Source organism: Sporothrix brasiliensis (genome assembly GCF_000820605.1).
Source record: "Sporothrix brasiliensis 5110 chromosome Unknown Cont17, whole genome shotgun sequence".
In the NCBI taxonomy this organism is placed as follows: domain Eukaryota; kingdom Fungi; phylum Ascomycota; class Sordariomycetes; order Ophiostomatales; family Ophiostomataceae; genus Sporothrix; species Sporothrix brasiliensis.
The window spans coordinates 3,301,723-3,318,612 of record NW_024467136.1 but is presented as its reverse complement, the minus strand read 5'-3'; the positions used below and the strand labels follow the sequence as shown (position 1 = coordinate 3,318,612).

Here is a 16,890-nt window from a genome sequence, read left to right as displayed (position 1 = left end):
GCACGCAATGAAACCTCCCTTGCAGCTCTTCCTTCTCTTACAGGCATTGCCTGTACTAAGGGCATCGGCCATCCCGGCCGACGGCAGCACCCTTGACATCCAGAGCAAGCCGCTTTCTAACGAGCCATTTATCAGACCCGATGCAGATGCAGATGAAGCGGGCCGTGATGGCTGTCCGAGCGCATCAGGGACGGCAGCGGGCCTTGGTGGACGCACCCCATCGCCATCCCAATCACATTCATCACCCGTGTCGTCATCGTCGTCATCAACAGGAATGGCCTGCAACAACTCGCCGTTATTGTGCGGCCGTAGCTACAGCAGCGTCACTCACCTCGGCGCCCACGACAGCGCTTTTCTTCGCGACTCACACGAGCTCAGCGCCATCGCCGGCGACCAGTTCTTCAATGCAACACTGGCACTTTCGGCTGGCGTCCGTCTGCTCCAGGCCCAGGTGCACTTTTTGAACGGCACCCTCTTTCTCTGCCACACAAGCTGTGGTTTGCTCAACGCCGGCCTCCTGGAAACATGGCTGGGCCTCGTCGCCCGATGGATGGACACCAATCCGCACGATGTCGTGACGCTGCTCCTCGTCAACAGCGACAACCAGGCGGCGGCGGTGTTTGGCCGCATTTTCCAGCAAGCCGGCCTGTCCAAGTACGGCTATGCGCGCTCGGCCAGCCAACAAGGCGCCGCGGGCTGGCCGACGCTGCAAGCCATGATTGCCGCCAACACACGTCTCGTCACGTTTATTGCCTCGATTGCGGCCGACGCAAGCTACCCGTACCTGCTCAACGAGTTTGACCACGTCTTTGAGACGCCCTACATGGTTACGAACCTCGTCCAGTTCAGCAACTGCTCGCTGGACCGTCCGCCCTCAGCAGGATCGGCTGCGGCGGCCTTGAGGCGCGGCATGCTGCCACTGCTCAACCACTTTGCCTACGCCAAGGTCAGCAGCACCATCCAGATCCCGGACGTCAGCGACATTGACGTCACCAACAGCCCGGATACGACGGGGACCGGCGGCGGCAGCAACGGCGGTGACGGCATCTCGGGCACGCTGGGTGCGCAAGCCAATCGGTGCACAACGCAATGGGGCGGCACGAAGCCTGCGTTTCTGCTCGTCGACTTTTTCAACCGCGGACCGGCCATCACCACGGCCGACAACCTCAACGGTCTCACGGCGGCGACGACGGTGGGCCGGACAATCACGCAAGAGATGCAGCAGGGCGCGGCCAGTCGGAGCACCGGCGTGGCCTTGGCTGTCCAAAAGGCTGTTTTCTGGAGGACGATGGCGTTGGTATTCGTGGTGGGCGCATCCCAGGCATTGTAGGGATGGATCGGTCGATTCAATCGCCGGGAATCGGGGTTGTATTAGATGTTACAACAACTTAATTGCAGGAAACCTCCATAGATGCACAGAAAGAAGGGCCCGCACTCAAAGAGTGTTGGATGTTGCTCTTGTCTAGTACGGCTTGCCACCGATGTCGCCCCGAATGGAGAACACAAGCGTCACCCGCATCCTAACTCAAGACCAGCCGTAGGATATGAAAAAGGGTCAGATGGTCGAGATTGGCATGAGACAGTGAAGAGATGGAGAAAAAAAAAGCAAAAAAAGAGAGAAAGGTGCTGTCTCGGAAGCGAGACCTACGAAGCAAACCTGGTCGCTGCAGAGACGGCTTGTATGTATATCAGTAATAGCGACATATATCATTGCCATACTGTATCGAAACGCCGTCGTGCACGACGTCCCATGGCGTATCAGCATACGGAGTACATGGAGAATGGTGTGTTGTTGTGGTCAGTGGTGCACTGGGAGAAAATTTGAAGTGAGAAAATGAAATTGTGGTGCACGATATTATGGTAGCTATATCACGTGTTGATAAGCACCCAACATTCACCCTATCTTCACCGGGAACAAGGATTTCCTTTAGCAGTCTCGACCCGCCTGGTTCTAAACCTCACGCGACAGTGGGTCGACTTACACCAATTGTCCGAGAGGGATGCAAAGGCCAAACAAAATATACGCAATTTCATAATCCGTATGTCGTATGTGCCTCAACAACGTACATGCGCTAAAAACTCACATCATAGCTACTGTCTCCTCATAGTGAGTAGACGAGGCAGTGATCTGTCAGACGTGCCTTCCTCACTCAACACTATCAGACCTAACTGTAACAGTGTCTGTTTGGAAAGTGCGGAAACGCGTGCGCTCTTTCCCATTCAGTCTGGCTTGGCAAAGCTCTTGGCTTTTACTTGTACTTCGTAATGTGCAATTGTGGGTGGATCCAATTGCGGCTATCCGAGGAACAAAACGAGCATACGTATGCATACCACACACTCGGATAACTTTGGCGTAATAATACTGCTGGGAGAGGAAGCAATTCAGTGTTTCGTGCGAGCTATATTAGCTTGATGAAACGATTGCGCTTGTGGTGGACACAGCCAAAGAAAAGACGCTTCCTTCCTTCCCGACTCTCTCCCACAGCTCCTTCCCCATCAAGCTATCGGTCACAGAGAAGGCACGATCCTAGCGCTTCTCCTTCATACTGCGGTGCCTTTCTCCTTTGCGTCCTATTTTTGTCATCCTTCTTCTATGTTGTACTTAGCCTCCCATTCTTCAAGAACTGTTACGTCATCCTTTCAGTCTGCCTATCCCCATATCTTCCTAACAAGGTCCTCAAATGCCATGAGCCAAGGAAATAGTGATCGCGTGCCTTTTTCCCACTCTCCCCCCATCGCTTCCTGTGCATGGTGATTCGGAGATGGTGTGGAGAGCGCCGCTGCGAGTTGGGACGCGGTCCGTGATATTGCTCGGCCGCACTATTTGTGGCCTGCTCGACGTAGGCCATGGTATCGCCAATGTCATCGTGCGCCTGTCACTGACGCTGTTTTGTTTGGGACTTGTTCTGCAGGCCTTATCAAGTACGTGGCCAGCATATGAAAACGAAACAATGGTGGAATGGGCTTATGAAAAGACACAAGCTAACAGTTTTGCAGACGCCGCCGATCCGTACAGGTGCCGGGCTCTCATACGGCACGGCTCCTGGCCACCATACGCACCTCCAAAGGTCAATGCCGCCGCAGACTATGAGCAGCTCGAGACACTCCAGCGTGAGGGCCGCGAGCCGCCTCCGGCACGGCCGTTTGACAAGTGGGAGCCGGCCGGCTGCCGCATGCACGAGTATTCGCGAGAAGACATCCGTGAGTGTTTGGGTGGCAAGCGCGTGCTCTTTGTCGGCGACACGACCATGCGTGTGCTCTTCTTTGCCGCATTGACCCGGCTCGAGCACGAGGTGGCCGAATGGCTTCTGCGAACGACGTTCACCGAGAGCAACCCCCGACATGACCTGGCCATTGACTCGGAAACGGTCCACCTGCATTTTATTTGGGACCCGTGGCTGAACTCGACGGCGCTTGACGACGAGATCCGTATGATGGAGCCCGGCGGCGACAAGCACGCTGGCACGGAATTGAAGCCAGATTTGGTCATCATAGGATCGGTCGGACTCTGGGCTGCACGTAATGCAGCGGACGACAAATATTTCGACACCTTTTGCACAGCAACCGATCGAGTGACCCGTGTCATGGGTGACGAGGTGCGTCCTTTTGACGGACAACACTCTGCAAATTACGTCTTTCTCGCGCCGGTCACGATCCCCCGGTACGAGATGCTTCTGCCTGGACGTGCCGAAGCGATTTCGCCGGATCGGATCAAGCGCATGAACAACTACCTCGCAAATGTGTCACCCGCCGTACAGTCCCACATTCTGACCTCTTACAACGATATGACCAACCACATTCCCGAAGCCTATGAGGACACGGGCTTGCATGTCACTGCGTCCGTTGCGGAGCGGTGGATCGATATCCCGCTAAACGCACGCTGCAATGGACTACTTCTCGGGCGTCCTGCTGCCGATCAGCCAGTGCCAAGCCTCGTCCATACGACGACGTGCTGTGCCGCCTATCCAACACCTGCCCGCGCACAGAGGCTGCTCTGGTACATCCTTTGCGCTGCCATTTTTGTTCCCACCCTCATATTTGTTTTCAAAGGCCGAGCTGCCTTGTTGGCATCCCATTTATCATGCACATTTGTTGGCCTTGCCGCCCTCTATTGCTATATAGCCGATCGCTCACATGCCTTCGCCAAGTCAGAGAAGCATTACAATGTGGGCTGGCTATGTTTTGTTTCGGTCTTGTCGGTGATTGTGTTCCTTGTTTACCAAAAAAGATACGTCTGGAAATTGAGAGGTCCGCCACCAACATCGCCGCATCGGGCATCTTTGTCAGAGGTAGACTTTCTACCTCGACACATTTCGAATGAGTGGAAGGGCCTTATGCAGGTTGCCTTTTTACTCCTCGCATACCAGGACACCACCCAAACGTCCATCGTTGTCAGATGGTCTGGCTTTTTCACTGCATCGTATCTTTTCCTGTCTGCTTTCGGTCATGCGTCCTATTTTCTGCGAGTAAACGACTTCTCGTTCCACCGAGTAGCGTCAGTTCTTTTTCGCCTTAATATCCTACCGTGCTTGCTGGCTCTTATGCTAGACGGCCCCGATACGGCGACTGCAAACAGCGTGTCTCGTCTTTACTACTTCCCCCGCCTTATATCCTTTTGGTTTCTCATCGTCTATATCACGCTACGAATCGGTTCTCACACAAATCGGAGCCGACCTCATTTGCTATTGCTCCGAATTTGTGTATCCGCCACTGTTCTCGTATATATTGGCTTGCATCCCGGGCCCTTCGGTCTTTTTGAGACCATAAACAAGGCGGGTACTTATTTGTTTGACGAACGAACGACATGGGCTGTCGAAGACATGAGCGTGGCTGTCTATACAAACTGGTGTGCGCCGTATGTGGGTATGGTGGTCGCCGTGGTCGCACAGCGAGCCGCCATTGTCTGCGATCGAATACAGCGCCAGCAGGAACAAGAACGAATGTTTCTTTCTGGAAAATTCTCCGAATCAAACGTACGTCCACATACCAGTACTGGGCCGAGCATCAACGGAGTCAGACTCTTCGATGGTCGAGCCCGAGCCAACTCGACGAACAGCACCAACCCCAACTTCGGTACCTCGTTGCCAGACGATGTACGTGTCCGAAACTCTGTTAGCCAGGACGCGGGGTGGTTGGACCGGGTCTTGATTGCCGTTCTGTACCGGGATGAATTTACTGCTCCTATCCAGACTATGATTGTCATATTCAGCTCCGTCTTCTTTTTCGGGTTTGCCAGCGCTACATCCATGTCGCCGCTTGTTGAAGACGACACATCGCATCCCTACATAACGAGTGTTGCGGTTGCCTGTTTCGCCGTTGTGCGGAACTGCCACAGCCAGCTGCGTGCAAGATACATGATGTTGCCAGCAGCGTTGGGCACCATGGCTCTTGAACTATTTGTCTTGCACAACCACATCCTCCTGTCTGGAAATGGGACCGGCCACCTCCGACTCCTGTCCCTGTATCCATCCGCCGTTGAAGAAGGCGCTTCTTTCCTGGAGAACGTCTCCAGAGCCAAGATTGCGACCGTACATTGCCTCGAGATTGTTAGCATCACCGTTGTTTTCTTACTTGTCGCTCGACACACATACAAGTCTACCCGCTTTCTAAGTCTACTACTGTTCGGAGACCGTGTTGCGGAGTATGGGGGACATTCGCCCTTACCTGCAAGCATAAGAGGCCCCGTCATCGGTATCGACGCCAGTTTAGCCGCTTTTGATTCTGGACACTATGAGCTCCCAGAGTATGGCGATGATGACTCTTTGACGGCCGCCAAGGAGCCGCCGGCCATACACCTGAGTCCAACAAACTTGGGTGTTCAAATCCGGGCAGCGAGTGTACTACTTTTGCTATGGGGCTTCAACAAGTTCTATCTATGATTGGGGTGGTTTTACTTGGATGATACCCTCTTGTCAATTTCTTTTAAATTATGACTCGATGGTTCAATGGTGTTGCGGTAGGGACCACAAAATTGAATTTGAGTGGCAGTTTCGGATCTTTGAATTTAGTTTACCCACAAAATATAACAAATAAGGAGAGATAATGATACTTTATTTTTGCTTTCTTGCCATTTACTTTCTTGCCATTTACTTTATTCTTATTTCATATAATTCTTCTTGCGAAACAGCCAGTTTGGCTCGACTTAGCGCCGTGACTCCGTTACAAAACGACCTACGGCCTCTCGACGTCTGTTTCATACTACCGTCTGGAAGCTTTATTTTGTTTTCAATACAAGTCTAACTGCGCCTCCATCGTCATGCCGCTTTTGTGTCCTTTATCTACTTTTCTCCGAAAGGCATTGTTCTCGAGCAACTTATTATACAGATTCCAGTTCGGCGACAGGAATTTACTCAAGATCTTAAAACACACTTTGACTACAGATTCTCTACGGTGCAGCAGAGTACGGACAACATGCCTCTTCCCGGCCAGTACTAAAAGTTGTAACTATTTGTCAAAACGTTTGAGGCTGCCGTTACATTTTTGCAACGATTTGTATTTTTATATTATGCTTCATACGCCTGGCAAGTCTACTATGGCAATACTTTGCTTGTGGGTTTTACTACAAGATTTCACTTCACCCTTTTATGAGTTCTTGTAATCGAATAAGTCTTGGCCTTTGGTACAAAAGAGTGTCGATGACGGGCTGCTTGGCGAGGACCCATGTTTGAAGATAGCGTCGAATATATATGAAAGAAAAGTTGTCTGCAAAGAACATGCTGGAGTTTGGGCGGCAGAATGTTCCATATGATTTGCTACTCGGTCAGCACCCAGATGCCCAGATGTGACGCAGACAGCGAAGGTGTGCTCTTTGTAGATCTGATTTTCTCTCTCCAAGGAAATATGTGCACAAAGAACGGACATCGTCCAGATGATGAGCGAACGTTGGTGCCTTGTCCTGGTCTGAAGTTTATGTTTGGCGTTTCTCCTTTAAAAAAATAAAATTAATAAAATCCGTTTCTTTCTATTTGCAATCACACTCACAGTGCCCCGTCTGAAATCTCCACGCATTGATGGTGTTGGGTTTTCGATGCAAAACAAAACACGTCTGGGAAACCTGGACCAGGGGTCGTTGAGGGAGAGGCTCTGTGCGGCGCCAGGTGCCGAAGAAAATAGATTGCAAATGGAGAGCTGACAGAAGCTAAAGCTAAACTCTAAAAACAGGGCAAAATACACTAGCAATACAACTCAAGTCCTGGAAGCAACCCCGGACCCGCCGCCCACTATACTACCGGCTTATCCAGCACGCGGCTCGTGCCCTAAACTTATTTTGAACCTGCCCCCTGTCACTAAAGCTAGTGGCCTCCGTCACGTCCCACCTCCGCCAAATAAACTCACCTTCACCATGAAGCTTTCTCCTTCTTGCATCTCCCCGTGTTGCCCAACAGAAACTTTTCCCCATCTGACGCACTGCATAGCGTTCGGAGAAAAGGTATGGAAGGTAGGCTGTGCATTCGCAGGTTTCTCGGATGGCAGCTTTGCCGTTGAAAACAGAGCCTCCTGTCCTCCTTCAACCCTTGCAAAAAGAGATTGGTGCCATGTCGAAAGCAGCGACACTGTCGAAAGTATGTTGGTATACGCTGCACAAAATCGAGATGACAAGAGAGATAGGCCGTCTAATCTGTCTGTCTTCGTGAGTCCTGTGTGTGTCTGCCGTTGTTACCTCGTCTTTTCTTTCCCTGTCTTTGTCTCTCTCAACCTGGAACAGCGTAACGCTATTCCATCCCGCATCTCGCCCCCTTATGGGCGACCTGGATTGGACCCTGGAAACTCTTTGTATGGTCTGGTTCCATAGATGGAAGCATTCGGACTGCGGTTAAACGTCTTGTATTAGTGCTTCACACAAAACACAAGACCAGATGTTAGCCTGAAAGATAAGATTGTTCACAACAAAAGGGCACACAATAACGCGATGTTACAGCTCAACTGCTGAGCCTCTCGAAGCCCTAGAACTACCTCGCTGGTCGTTGGTTTTGCCAAGAAGTCTCAGGCTCTGTAGCATAGTGTAAGGAAGTAAGGAGGGGTGCAGAGTTTGCGATGTGATGCTGTTACGACGTCACGGCTGAACAGAGAGAGGGAGAGGGGACAATCCGTCGATCGCGAGGCACGGCCATGGCTGTGAATCGTCATGCACGCCCTCTCGCCTCTCACCTCTCACCTCTTGTATCTCCCACGCCTCGTAATGCATGATGATGAGCCCGTCATATATATATCTGGACGGTGGCCTGGCTGCACATCAATGATCTTCCTATTTTGTTTCTCTTTCTCCTCTTTTTCTTTTCTGTTGCCTCTCTCCCTTTCTCTTTCTCTTTCCTTTTCTATTCCGTACCTCGCTACGACATTCCTTTTTTCAAACCTAGTTACTTTCTTTTTATTCTTCTTTTTTTCTTCATCTTTCTGCTCTTCCCGCGCCCAAGAGGCTGCATTTCTGTCATTGACTGACACTGGCTTTTTTATACCTCTCGTTTCTTTCTTCGCACACTCTTACCAAATCAAAACCACCTCCCTTTGACAGGGCCTTTATACATCGAGTGCTTTGGTCATTCATTCTTTTCTTTGCACCTCGACGTTTTTCTCGTCTATTTTTTTTTGTCCCATCCTCTCACAGCCCACAAATTTTCACGATGCATTACTCTACAGCCCTGGCAGTCTTGGCCGGCTTTGGCTCCTTGGCATCCGCAGGTACGATCTTGTATACGAGTAGCTCTTTTTCATTCTTCAGAATCTTTGACTAATAAAACAGCGCCCGCTCACGAGATCCATGCCGTTGCTGCTCGCACCAACAACAACAACGGCAACAAGAAAAACAGTAAGAACAACAACAACGGCAACAACAATGGTGCTACCATTGTCGGTATCTCGCCTGCAGCAGTTGTTGGCAGCACCCACGTCGTCGTCGAGCAGACGATTCTCCAGCCGCAGATCACCGTTGTCCAAGAGAACCTGGACCTTGTCAACCAGCTGGCCGTTGTGGCCGAGCAGGAGTTCTCTGCCCTTGTGCAGTCCCAGCTCGCCCTCGTGAACGAGGTCGAAACCATCAAGAACAACATCCGCGTCAACCACTTCGCGGCCCGCTTCTCCCAGGTCAACACCGTCATTGTGTCCGTCACCGAGCTGGTCGATCTCCGCGGCGGCGCCGGTAGCCGCAACTCGCGTTACATGGTCAACCAGCTGCTCGCTGACAACAACAAGCCTGGAAGCACAGTTGTCGTGATGATGACTGCCGCCAATCCCGTGACCATCAATGCTGCCCAGCCCACGCTCGACCTTGCTGGTTTGCTGGGCGCTAATGCGACTGTCCTGCCCTCGGGCGTCGTGGCCTCGGCCGCCTCTGCCGCTTCGGCGTCGGTCGCCACTACCGCAGCGGCCGCATCCGCCAGCGGCGCCTCCGTCGTGAGCAACGTCAACGCCTCGTCGTCTGGTCTCGCTGGTATTTCCGGTCTCAGCGGCAACATCGTCGCCTATGACCCCAACAACCCGTTCGGCCAGATCGGCCAGACCGTCATCCTGCCCTATGGCTCCAAGGCCCCCAGTCTGCCCAACGGTGCCCAGATCGTCGTCGACCCTGCCAACATTATCCTGCCCAACCAGGCGGGCTTGCTCGTCGAGAACATTAACCAGTTCAGCCAGGACTGCGCCCTCTACAGCGCCAACAGCTTGTCTCTCTTCAACCTGCAGTCGTCCATCATCGCGGCCGAGGCCGTTGCCGCCCTCGAGGCCAGCAGCCTGTCGCTGGGCTCATCGTCGAGCCTCAACGCGGCTGCCGCTGCTCTTCTTAGCGGTGCTGGTGGCTTTGCAGCCAATGTTGGCTCTTCCAGCATCTCTACCTCGACCACGACAACTGCTGCCTCGACTTCGACCGCTGCTGCTGCTACCGCTGCCGTGGCCACCTCCAGCGTGGCCGCTGCCGCTCCGGCTGCCGCATCCACAGCAGCTGCCGCAGCCGTGGTTGCCGGTGCCGCTGTTGTCTCGCCTGTGGCTCCTGCAGCCCCTGCTACCCCGGCGGCGGCGGGCGGTGTCGGCGTGCAAATCGTCCCAATCGCGGCGCCTGCATAAACCCGTAACATCCCTTCTGAGAATGACCGGCCGTGCACTGCTTGTCTTGACGACAAGAACGTTTTTTTTCTGTAGAGAGGTCCGCCTTGTCCGCCTTTTTTCCTATCTCGTATATAAAACCGACGCTACGTTTCCCCTTTCTGTTCTATAGTTTTTGTTCCCCCCTTTTTCTCCTTAGTTTATGTACCGTTTATGTTTATAGGATATGTGGTCCCCTGGAGGCTCCTAACGCTGGGAAAGTTAGTGTATGAAAATCGATCTTGAGATACCACTTTTATGACTTTCTACGCTCGTCCACTATATGTTTGTTTTGACGAAGTACAATCCATCCCCAGCAGAACTTGCCGCGACTTCATTTTCATCACAAAAGATCAAAAGAACGCACGTATGAAACTGCGCCCTTCGATATGCCAAGATTGCCAAGATTTACAAAACAGATCCTCGCCGTCCCCGGCGCATCGGGCAACACAAATAAGAGGATGAGGGTGTGCAAATAAGAAGATTGCACGGCTCATGCATATGAAAAAAGAAAAGAAAAGTGGCGGGCATCAAAATACATCAATAGCAGACTCTGATATAGCTACGGCGCTACCGCATTTTCTGTGACGTTTGATCGATGCACATCTTGCGTTTCAAACACCTTGTGTAAGCCAGTCCAGGAACCTGGGGGGTGTTTACCTGTGGGTGGGGGGGTTCTGCCAGCCTCATGAGCACATCCACGCAGTTTCACAGCTGGGCCTCAAGACTTCGAGAAGGCGCCTATGTCCAGTTCATAGAAATCACAAATGCATAGGCTCATTATGTGATGAAATGACGATGAGTCGAAAAGATACGGCAAAACTATGAATCTGGTTGTGATATTGTCAGTCTGTGAATTCAAACAGTCGTGTCTTAAGGTAGATGAGATACAGTACAAGCACGGTGCATTACGAACCATCGGACTTAGGAAGATCAAGACAGTCACGTGTCAGTTTCGGGAAAGTCATGTGACTTGATTACTCAGTTTTTCAGGTCAACCCTATCGTGCTGCAATTATATTTTTCCGGATTTCCACACCAAGTCATAAAATTTCGCACCAAAGTTGGCCCTCGCTTATTGGAAGCGGACGCCTCGAAGAGGGCTTGCGGGCTCCACACTGACAGGGAAATTTTCGCAGGAAGAGTTTGGAGGCTTTTGTCGATGGTCTGCGATTCCCTCTCCTCCCTTTCCTTTCACCTTCAACCACCACCCATCAACAATTCAGGTAGCAGCATCCACGTCGGACAGACGAAGAAGTTGCCCACCATGTCTCTCGTCGGAGGTGAAAAGAGTGAGTTCAATACCCTTTTCCCATTCTATCATCGAAAGCAACGCCACAGAACCGGCCTCACCGCACTTTTTCGAACCGGAACCGATGAGACGGCTATCGTGAACGTCGACGGCGTCCGGAACGGCGACAATGATGGATAGAACAAGTGCGGCCAGATTTGCTAACACTTATCCGTGCAGCTAACTTTCAGTTCGTACGTTGACACTTCCAACCCGCCCAATAATCTCGACTTCGAATTTTGTCGCGCTCCCGTACCTTTGGCTCTGCATTCGATACGCATCCAGCGCTGCGGCACTCGACTCTGAGACGACACGCCATCCGACGACAGAAGGAACACAGGACGCTAACAGGAGGAATAGATCATCCGTCTGCTGAACACCAACATTGATGGCAAGCAGAAGGTCGTCTGTTAGTACCACCCGCACCCCGAGAAGTGGACAGAAAAGAGTTTCCCGACGAAGGATGGTAAAACGGAGTGCAAGGGGATCTGTGGCTGACATACAAATTCTAGACGCCCTGACCAAGGTCAAGGGTTGCGGTCGCCGCTATGCCAACATCGTCGCCAAGAAGGCCGATATCGACCTGAACATGCGGTATGTTTTGTCATCACCCAACGACCGATCGAACTGCGAAGCGGGCATGAAGAAGAGGCAAGAGGCAGCTTTGGGCTCGTACTCATACTACGTCTTACGTCTCTTTCTGGCCGGGGCGACTCATCGAAGAAAGACAACCGAACCGAGATACTAACTTAACTCACTTTGTAGCGCCGGTGAGCTCTCCGCTGAGCAGCTGGAGCGGATAGTCAGCATCCTGCAGGCTCCCACCCAGTACAAGATTCCCTCCTGGTTCCTTAACCGTCAGCGCGATATCGTCGACGGCAAGGACAGCCAGATCCTGGCCAACGGTGTCGACTCCAAGCTCCGTGAGGATCTCGAGCGCCTCAAGAAGATCCGCTCCCACCGTGGTCTCCGCCACTACTGGGGCCTCCGCGTTCGCGGTCAGCACACCAAGACGACCGGACGTCGCGGCCGGACTGTCGGTGTGTCCAAGAAGAAGGGTGGTTAAACAAGAAATCGGAAAAGGTTCTTGTGTTGCTCTCTTTCCTTGCTCGCTGCCAAGGACGGCAGCGTCGTGGGGGAAGGAGAGCTGGGGCGGAGAAGAGAAAACAACAACGAGTGGGAGATGGGAGCAAACGGTTTGGTACCAGGGAAACATGGTTCGGTGTATCTCTTTCCATTTTTGTTACTACTGTTCTGCTTGTTCGTCTTTTACAGGCTCTCATACAGAGAGACGGAGTCAGAAAAATCAAAACAAAATAAAAATTATCAAAACATACCTTGGACATAACTACGAATGCCACTGTGCATTTCATTGTTAACTACGACATCATATGCTGGCACCTGTAGCCATTTGTCTGGATGTGTTATCGTTTGAATCTATTGCACTTCGTTGAGAGTACTTTTCCTTGACGCCGAAACAAAAGCTAGAACATCATTCGTGACAAACAAAACAATGGTATGTAAATGCCAAGACACAATCAAATATGCAAAAACGTAACCCTTTCTTACCAGCGTTCCTCCCCTCCCCCCGGCCGGCATCTTAGTCCTCTTTTGTCACCGTAACGTCCAGAACTTCGACACGTCCCTGGCCACGAGTCTCGTTGTCGACAAAGTCAGACAGGGCCTTGAAAGCACCCGGCTCAACGAACCCGGTCACCTCCCAGCTGGAGCCCACAACGTCCTGGCTCTCAACTTGTTCCACGTAACTGAGGATCTTGTCCTTGACGGTGCCGGGTGCCTTCTTCTGACCGCCCTCTTCGCCAGACGCCGAGGTTGCGGGGGCGGAAGTCTTGACCGCCTGCTTCAGAACACTCGTTGTGCACGTCACACGCAGGCGCATGCGCGCACGCATCACGGGGATCGGCTGCAGCGCAATCAGGGCCTTCATGGCGTCAAGCGCCTGCGATTTGGCGCTCTTGGTAGCCGTGACGCCGGTCCACATGGGAACCTTTGCAGGACCAGCAGCCGCGCCATCCTTACCGCCAGCGACTTCCTCTTCGTCAGACACCGGCTTTTTGCCCTCGCTATCCTCCTGGTCGTCTTCTGCCTCCTGCTTCTGTTTTTGCTCTAGCTGTTTTTGCTCCTTCTGTTCCTTGTGTCGTTGCTCTTGTTGCTGGTGGGCCTGCGCGCTCAGCATGTCCAGTGCCTTCTCAATCATGCCGGTCGTGTAGACTCGTCGTGTTCGTGGGTCCACCAGCTTGCCCGCCACAATGTCAATGACCTCGTGGTGCACCCGGTCAAGCTGCGCCGCTCGTTCTTTGTCGCCGACTTGCAGTTCGCCCTTTTTCAAAATCTCAAGCACAACAGACTCGGTCGTCGCCTTGCTGCCAAAGGCCTTGGTCAGCTCCGCTGCCGGTGCCGTCTGGCCCTTGGACACATTGATAAAGACGTTGGGGATCTGGAGGACGTTGTCGAGATCGGTTTCGATGCCTGAGCGCCACTCGAGAACTTTGTTCTTGTAGCAGGCGATTTCGAAGCGCTTCTTGCCCTTCTTGAGACGCACAAGAGACACGTTGGTCAGCTTGATCTGGTTTGATGGTTGGTTGATCTGGCGCGACATTGTGCGAGTTTGCGCGTTTGGTCCTGAGGTTGGGCTTTTGAGGCTGGGCGGGGGGAGAAATACACTTCAAAGTGCGTTCATTTGACTGCTGTCGTGGTTTGCCGCCAATGAAGGGCCGTGAGTTTCCGGCAGACGAGGAGCGACTAGCTGAGCCTATTATATTATGAAACAGCCGTTCTAATATAAAGCTCAACCTGCATTCAGGTGTTTGCCGTTGTAAACAAAGCACAGTGATGGCTTTGCATACAAAATTTGGGTGTCGTTACTTTGCGCTGTGTTAACCCAATTACTAAGGGGATTCCAGGACAGTGGATATGATGGTGGGTGACTCAAAATACCCCGCCATAGGCTCTCTCTCAAGCCTAAAATTCATCATAATGAGTAACATGGCAGTATACGACGGCCTGAGTAGTGCGATTTGGGCAAATCTATTTCGCACACTGAAAGCCCAATCTCAACAATGGGGCATAGCCACCCGGACAATACGAAGAGAAACGAACACAGACTTCAAGTGAAAAGGACCACCCCGTTTGAACTCGAAAGCTGGGATGATACCATCAGATGCCGCTTTTTATGGAGAACACAAAGTGTCGCACGTGCATACAGTGTTAACTGCACAGTGTGTGTTTAACTTGCTCACGGCAAGAGAGAAAGATAGCATCATAGCACGAGCTTGGCCAGTCATATCGCCCTGTTACTGTCCCCACTCCGTACGTTGCCTGGTCAAGGAAGGTGCAGTCATCGCCCGTCCTTGTTTCAGCAGGTGCGAAGTGGTGCTAGCACCGACAACGTCTGATTGCAGCTGCCTTGTTGGGGACCTGGCCGCGGACTGACCTTCCGGCGGCGCTATCAGCTTGGATACCTCTTTGTCTCGGTTCTTGCCTTACGTCTTCTCTCCTCGCTCTCTTTTTGTTTCCTGCATCTCTCGTTTTACATCATCTTCTCATCACTTCCTGTGTGCTTTCACATCTCTCCATCGTCAATTTGCCCAATTCCACCTATCGCACCCCATCCTAGTTCCTTTTTCTCCGCTTTGTCCAGACACCTATACTGCCCATCATGCGCATTGCTGCGACAGCCGTCCTCGTTGGAGCGGCTTCAGCGTCGATCTTGTCGCCGTTGGGTGGCCAACAGCATGTGCTCGGTGATGCCGCCAAGAAGCCGGTGATGTCTGGCGACGATGCCGCTGCTGCCAGTGGCCCTTTTGCTTCCTTCAAGGAGGCTGTGAAGGGCATGACCGCCGATGCCGAGGCGCTGTGGGCAGAGGTCAAGCTCCATTTCCCTGACGCTTTTGAAAAGTCGACTTTTTTCTCGAGCCCCAAGAAGCACACCCGCCGGCCGGATAGCCACTGGGACCACATCGTCAAGGGCGCCGACATTCCGTCTGCATTTGTCACGACTGCCGGCGCTTCCAAATCCCACGACACCTTGGAGGCCTACAACCTCCGCGTCAAGGCTGTGGATCCTTCTGGTCTTGGCATTGACAAGGTCAAGCAGTACAGTGGCTACCTCGACGACGACGAGAACGACAAGCACCTGTTCTACTGTACGTTTTTGCTGCTTTTCCTACTGTTGCTCCTACCTTCCTGCTCACACCTTTTTTTGTTTGTTTACTAACCGAGTACAGGGTTCTTCGAGTCTCGCAACGACCCCAAGAACGACCCTGTTGTCCTGTGGCTGAACGGTGGTCCTGGTTGCTCGTCGCTGACCGGTCTCTTCTTCGAGCTCGGCCCCTCAGCTGTCGATGAGAACATCAAGATCGTCAACAACCCCCTGTCGTGGAACGCCAACGCATCCGTGATTTTCCTTGACCAGCCCGTCAACGTTGGCTACTCGTACTCCGGCCAGTCCGTCAGCAACACTGTTGCTGCCGGCAAGGATGTTTACGCCCTCTTGACCCTGTTCTTCAAGCAGTTCCCCCAGTACGCCAAGCAGGACTTCCACATTGCTGGCGAGTCCTATGCCGGCCATTACATCCCCGTCTTTGCCAACGAGATTCTGTCCCACAAGGACCGCAATATCAATCTCAAGTCTGTCCTGATTGGCAACGGTCTGACCGACCCCTACACCCAGTACGAGCAGTACCGCCCCATGGCCTGCGGCGATGGTGGCTGGCCTGCTGTCCTGGACGAGTCCCAGTGCCGTTCCATGGATAACTCGTTGCCCCGCTGCCAGTCCCTGATTGAGGGCTGCTACAAGTCGGAGAGTGTCTGGAGCTGCGTTCCTGCCGCGATCTACTGCAACAACGCCATGCTCGGCCCGTACCAGCAAACTGGTCGCAATGTCTACGACATTCGCGGCCCTTGCAAGGACAGCAGCAACCTGTGCTACCCCCAGATGGGCTGGATCGCCGAGTATCTGAACCGCGATGAGGTGAAGAAGGCCGTGGGTGCTGAAGTTGATAGCTACGACAGCTGCAACTTTGATATCAACCGCAACTTCCTCTTCCAGGGCGACTGGATGCAGCCTTTCCACCGCCTTGTGCCGGACATCCTGGCTGAGATCCCCGTTCTCATCTACGCCGGCGACGCTGACTTCATTTGTAACTGGCTCGGTAACCAGGCCTGGGCTGAGGCCCTCGAGTGGGATGGCAAGGCCGCCTTCAACAAGGCCCCGACGAAGGCCTTGAAGCTCTCTGGCAGCAAGTCCTTGGTCGATGCCTTTTTCAAGAAGGAGGGCTACGGCACAGTCAAGGCTGCTGGCAACTTCACGTTCATGCGCATCTACGAAGCGGGCCACATGGTGCCGTACGACCAGCCCGAGGCTTCTCTCGACTTCCTCAACCGCTGGCTGGGCGGTGAGTGGTTCGAGCAGTAAATTCGCTCGGTTCCGCAATCACGCACATGTCCAAGGAGCACATAGTCCCCCAATGATTTAGCATATTTAAATTGACAAGGTCTTCATTTTCT

General features: G+C 52.7%; 6 protein-coding genes across 6 annotated transcripts; 5 read left to right on the top strand and 1 right to left on the bottom strand.

The window, feature by feature from the left end:
- Window positions 1-274: 274 nt before the first annotated feature.
- On the top strand, window positions 275-1,330 carry SPBR_03008 (uncharacterized protein; the record flags this gene model as incomplete). The annotated part of the gene is made up of 1 exon (XM_040761311.1): window positions 275-1,330. The coding sequence occupies one exon, from the start codon at window positions 275-277 to the stop codon at window positions 1,328-1,330; it is 1,056 nt and encodes a 351-aa protein (XP_040620966.1).
- Window positions 1,331-2,762: 1,432 nt separating this feature from the next.
- Window positions 2,763-5,879, top strand: SPBR_09107 (uncharacterized protein; the record flags this gene model as incomplete). Its single annotated transcript, XM_040767233.1, has 3 exons — window positions 2,763-2,922; window positions 2,998-3,838; window positions 4,991-5,879. The coding sequence occupies 3 exons, from the start codon at window positions 2,763-2,765 to the stop codon at window positions 5,877-5,879; spliced, it is 1,890 nt and encodes a 629-aa protein (XP_040620965.1).
- A 2,742-nt stretch (window positions 5,880-8,621) lies between these two features.
- SPBR_02791 (uncharacterized protein) lies at window positions 8,622-10,053 on the top strand (the record flags this gene model as incomplete). Its single annotated transcript, XM_040761094.1, has 2 exons — window positions 8,622-8,679; window positions 8,741-10,053. The coding sequence occupies 2 exons, from the start codon at window positions 8,622-8,624 to the stop codon at window positions 10,051-10,053; spliced, it is 1,371 nt and encodes a 456-aa protein (XP_040620964.1).
- Window positions 10,054-11,337: 1,284 nt separating this feature from the next.
- On the top strand, window positions 11,338-12,427 carry SPBR_02982 (small subunit ribosomal protein S18e; the record flags this gene model as incomplete). The annotated part of the gene is made up of 3 exons (XM_040761285.1): window positions 11,338-11,362; window positions 11,874-11,955; window positions 12,127-12,427. The coding sequence occupies 3 exons, from the start codon at window positions 11,338-11,340 to the stop codon at window positions 12,425-12,427; spliced, it is 408 nt and encodes a 135-aa protein (XP_040620963.1).
- A 534-nt stretch (window positions 12,428-12,961) lies between these two features.
- SPBR_03037 (ribosome maturation protein SDO1) lies at window positions 12,962-13,981 on the bottom strand (the record flags this gene model as incomplete). The annotated part of the gene is made up of 1 exon (XM_040761340.1): window positions 12,962-13,981. One exon carries the CDS (start codon window positions 13,979-13,981, stop codon window positions 12,962-12,964), a length of 1,020 nt encoding a protein of 339 aa, XP_040620962.1.
- Window positions 13,982-15,040: 1,059 nt separating this feature from the next.
- On the top strand, window positions 15,041-16,798 carry SPBR_02627 (cathepsin A (carboxypeptidase C); the record flags this gene model as incomplete). Its single annotated transcript, XM_040760930.1, has 2 exons — window positions 15,041-15,527; window positions 15,609-16,798. 2 exons carry the CDS (start codon window positions 15,041-15,043, stop codon window positions 16,796-16,798), a joined length of 1,677 nt encoding a protein of 558 aa, XP_040620961.1.
- Window positions 16,799-16,890: the final 92 nt, after the last annotated feature.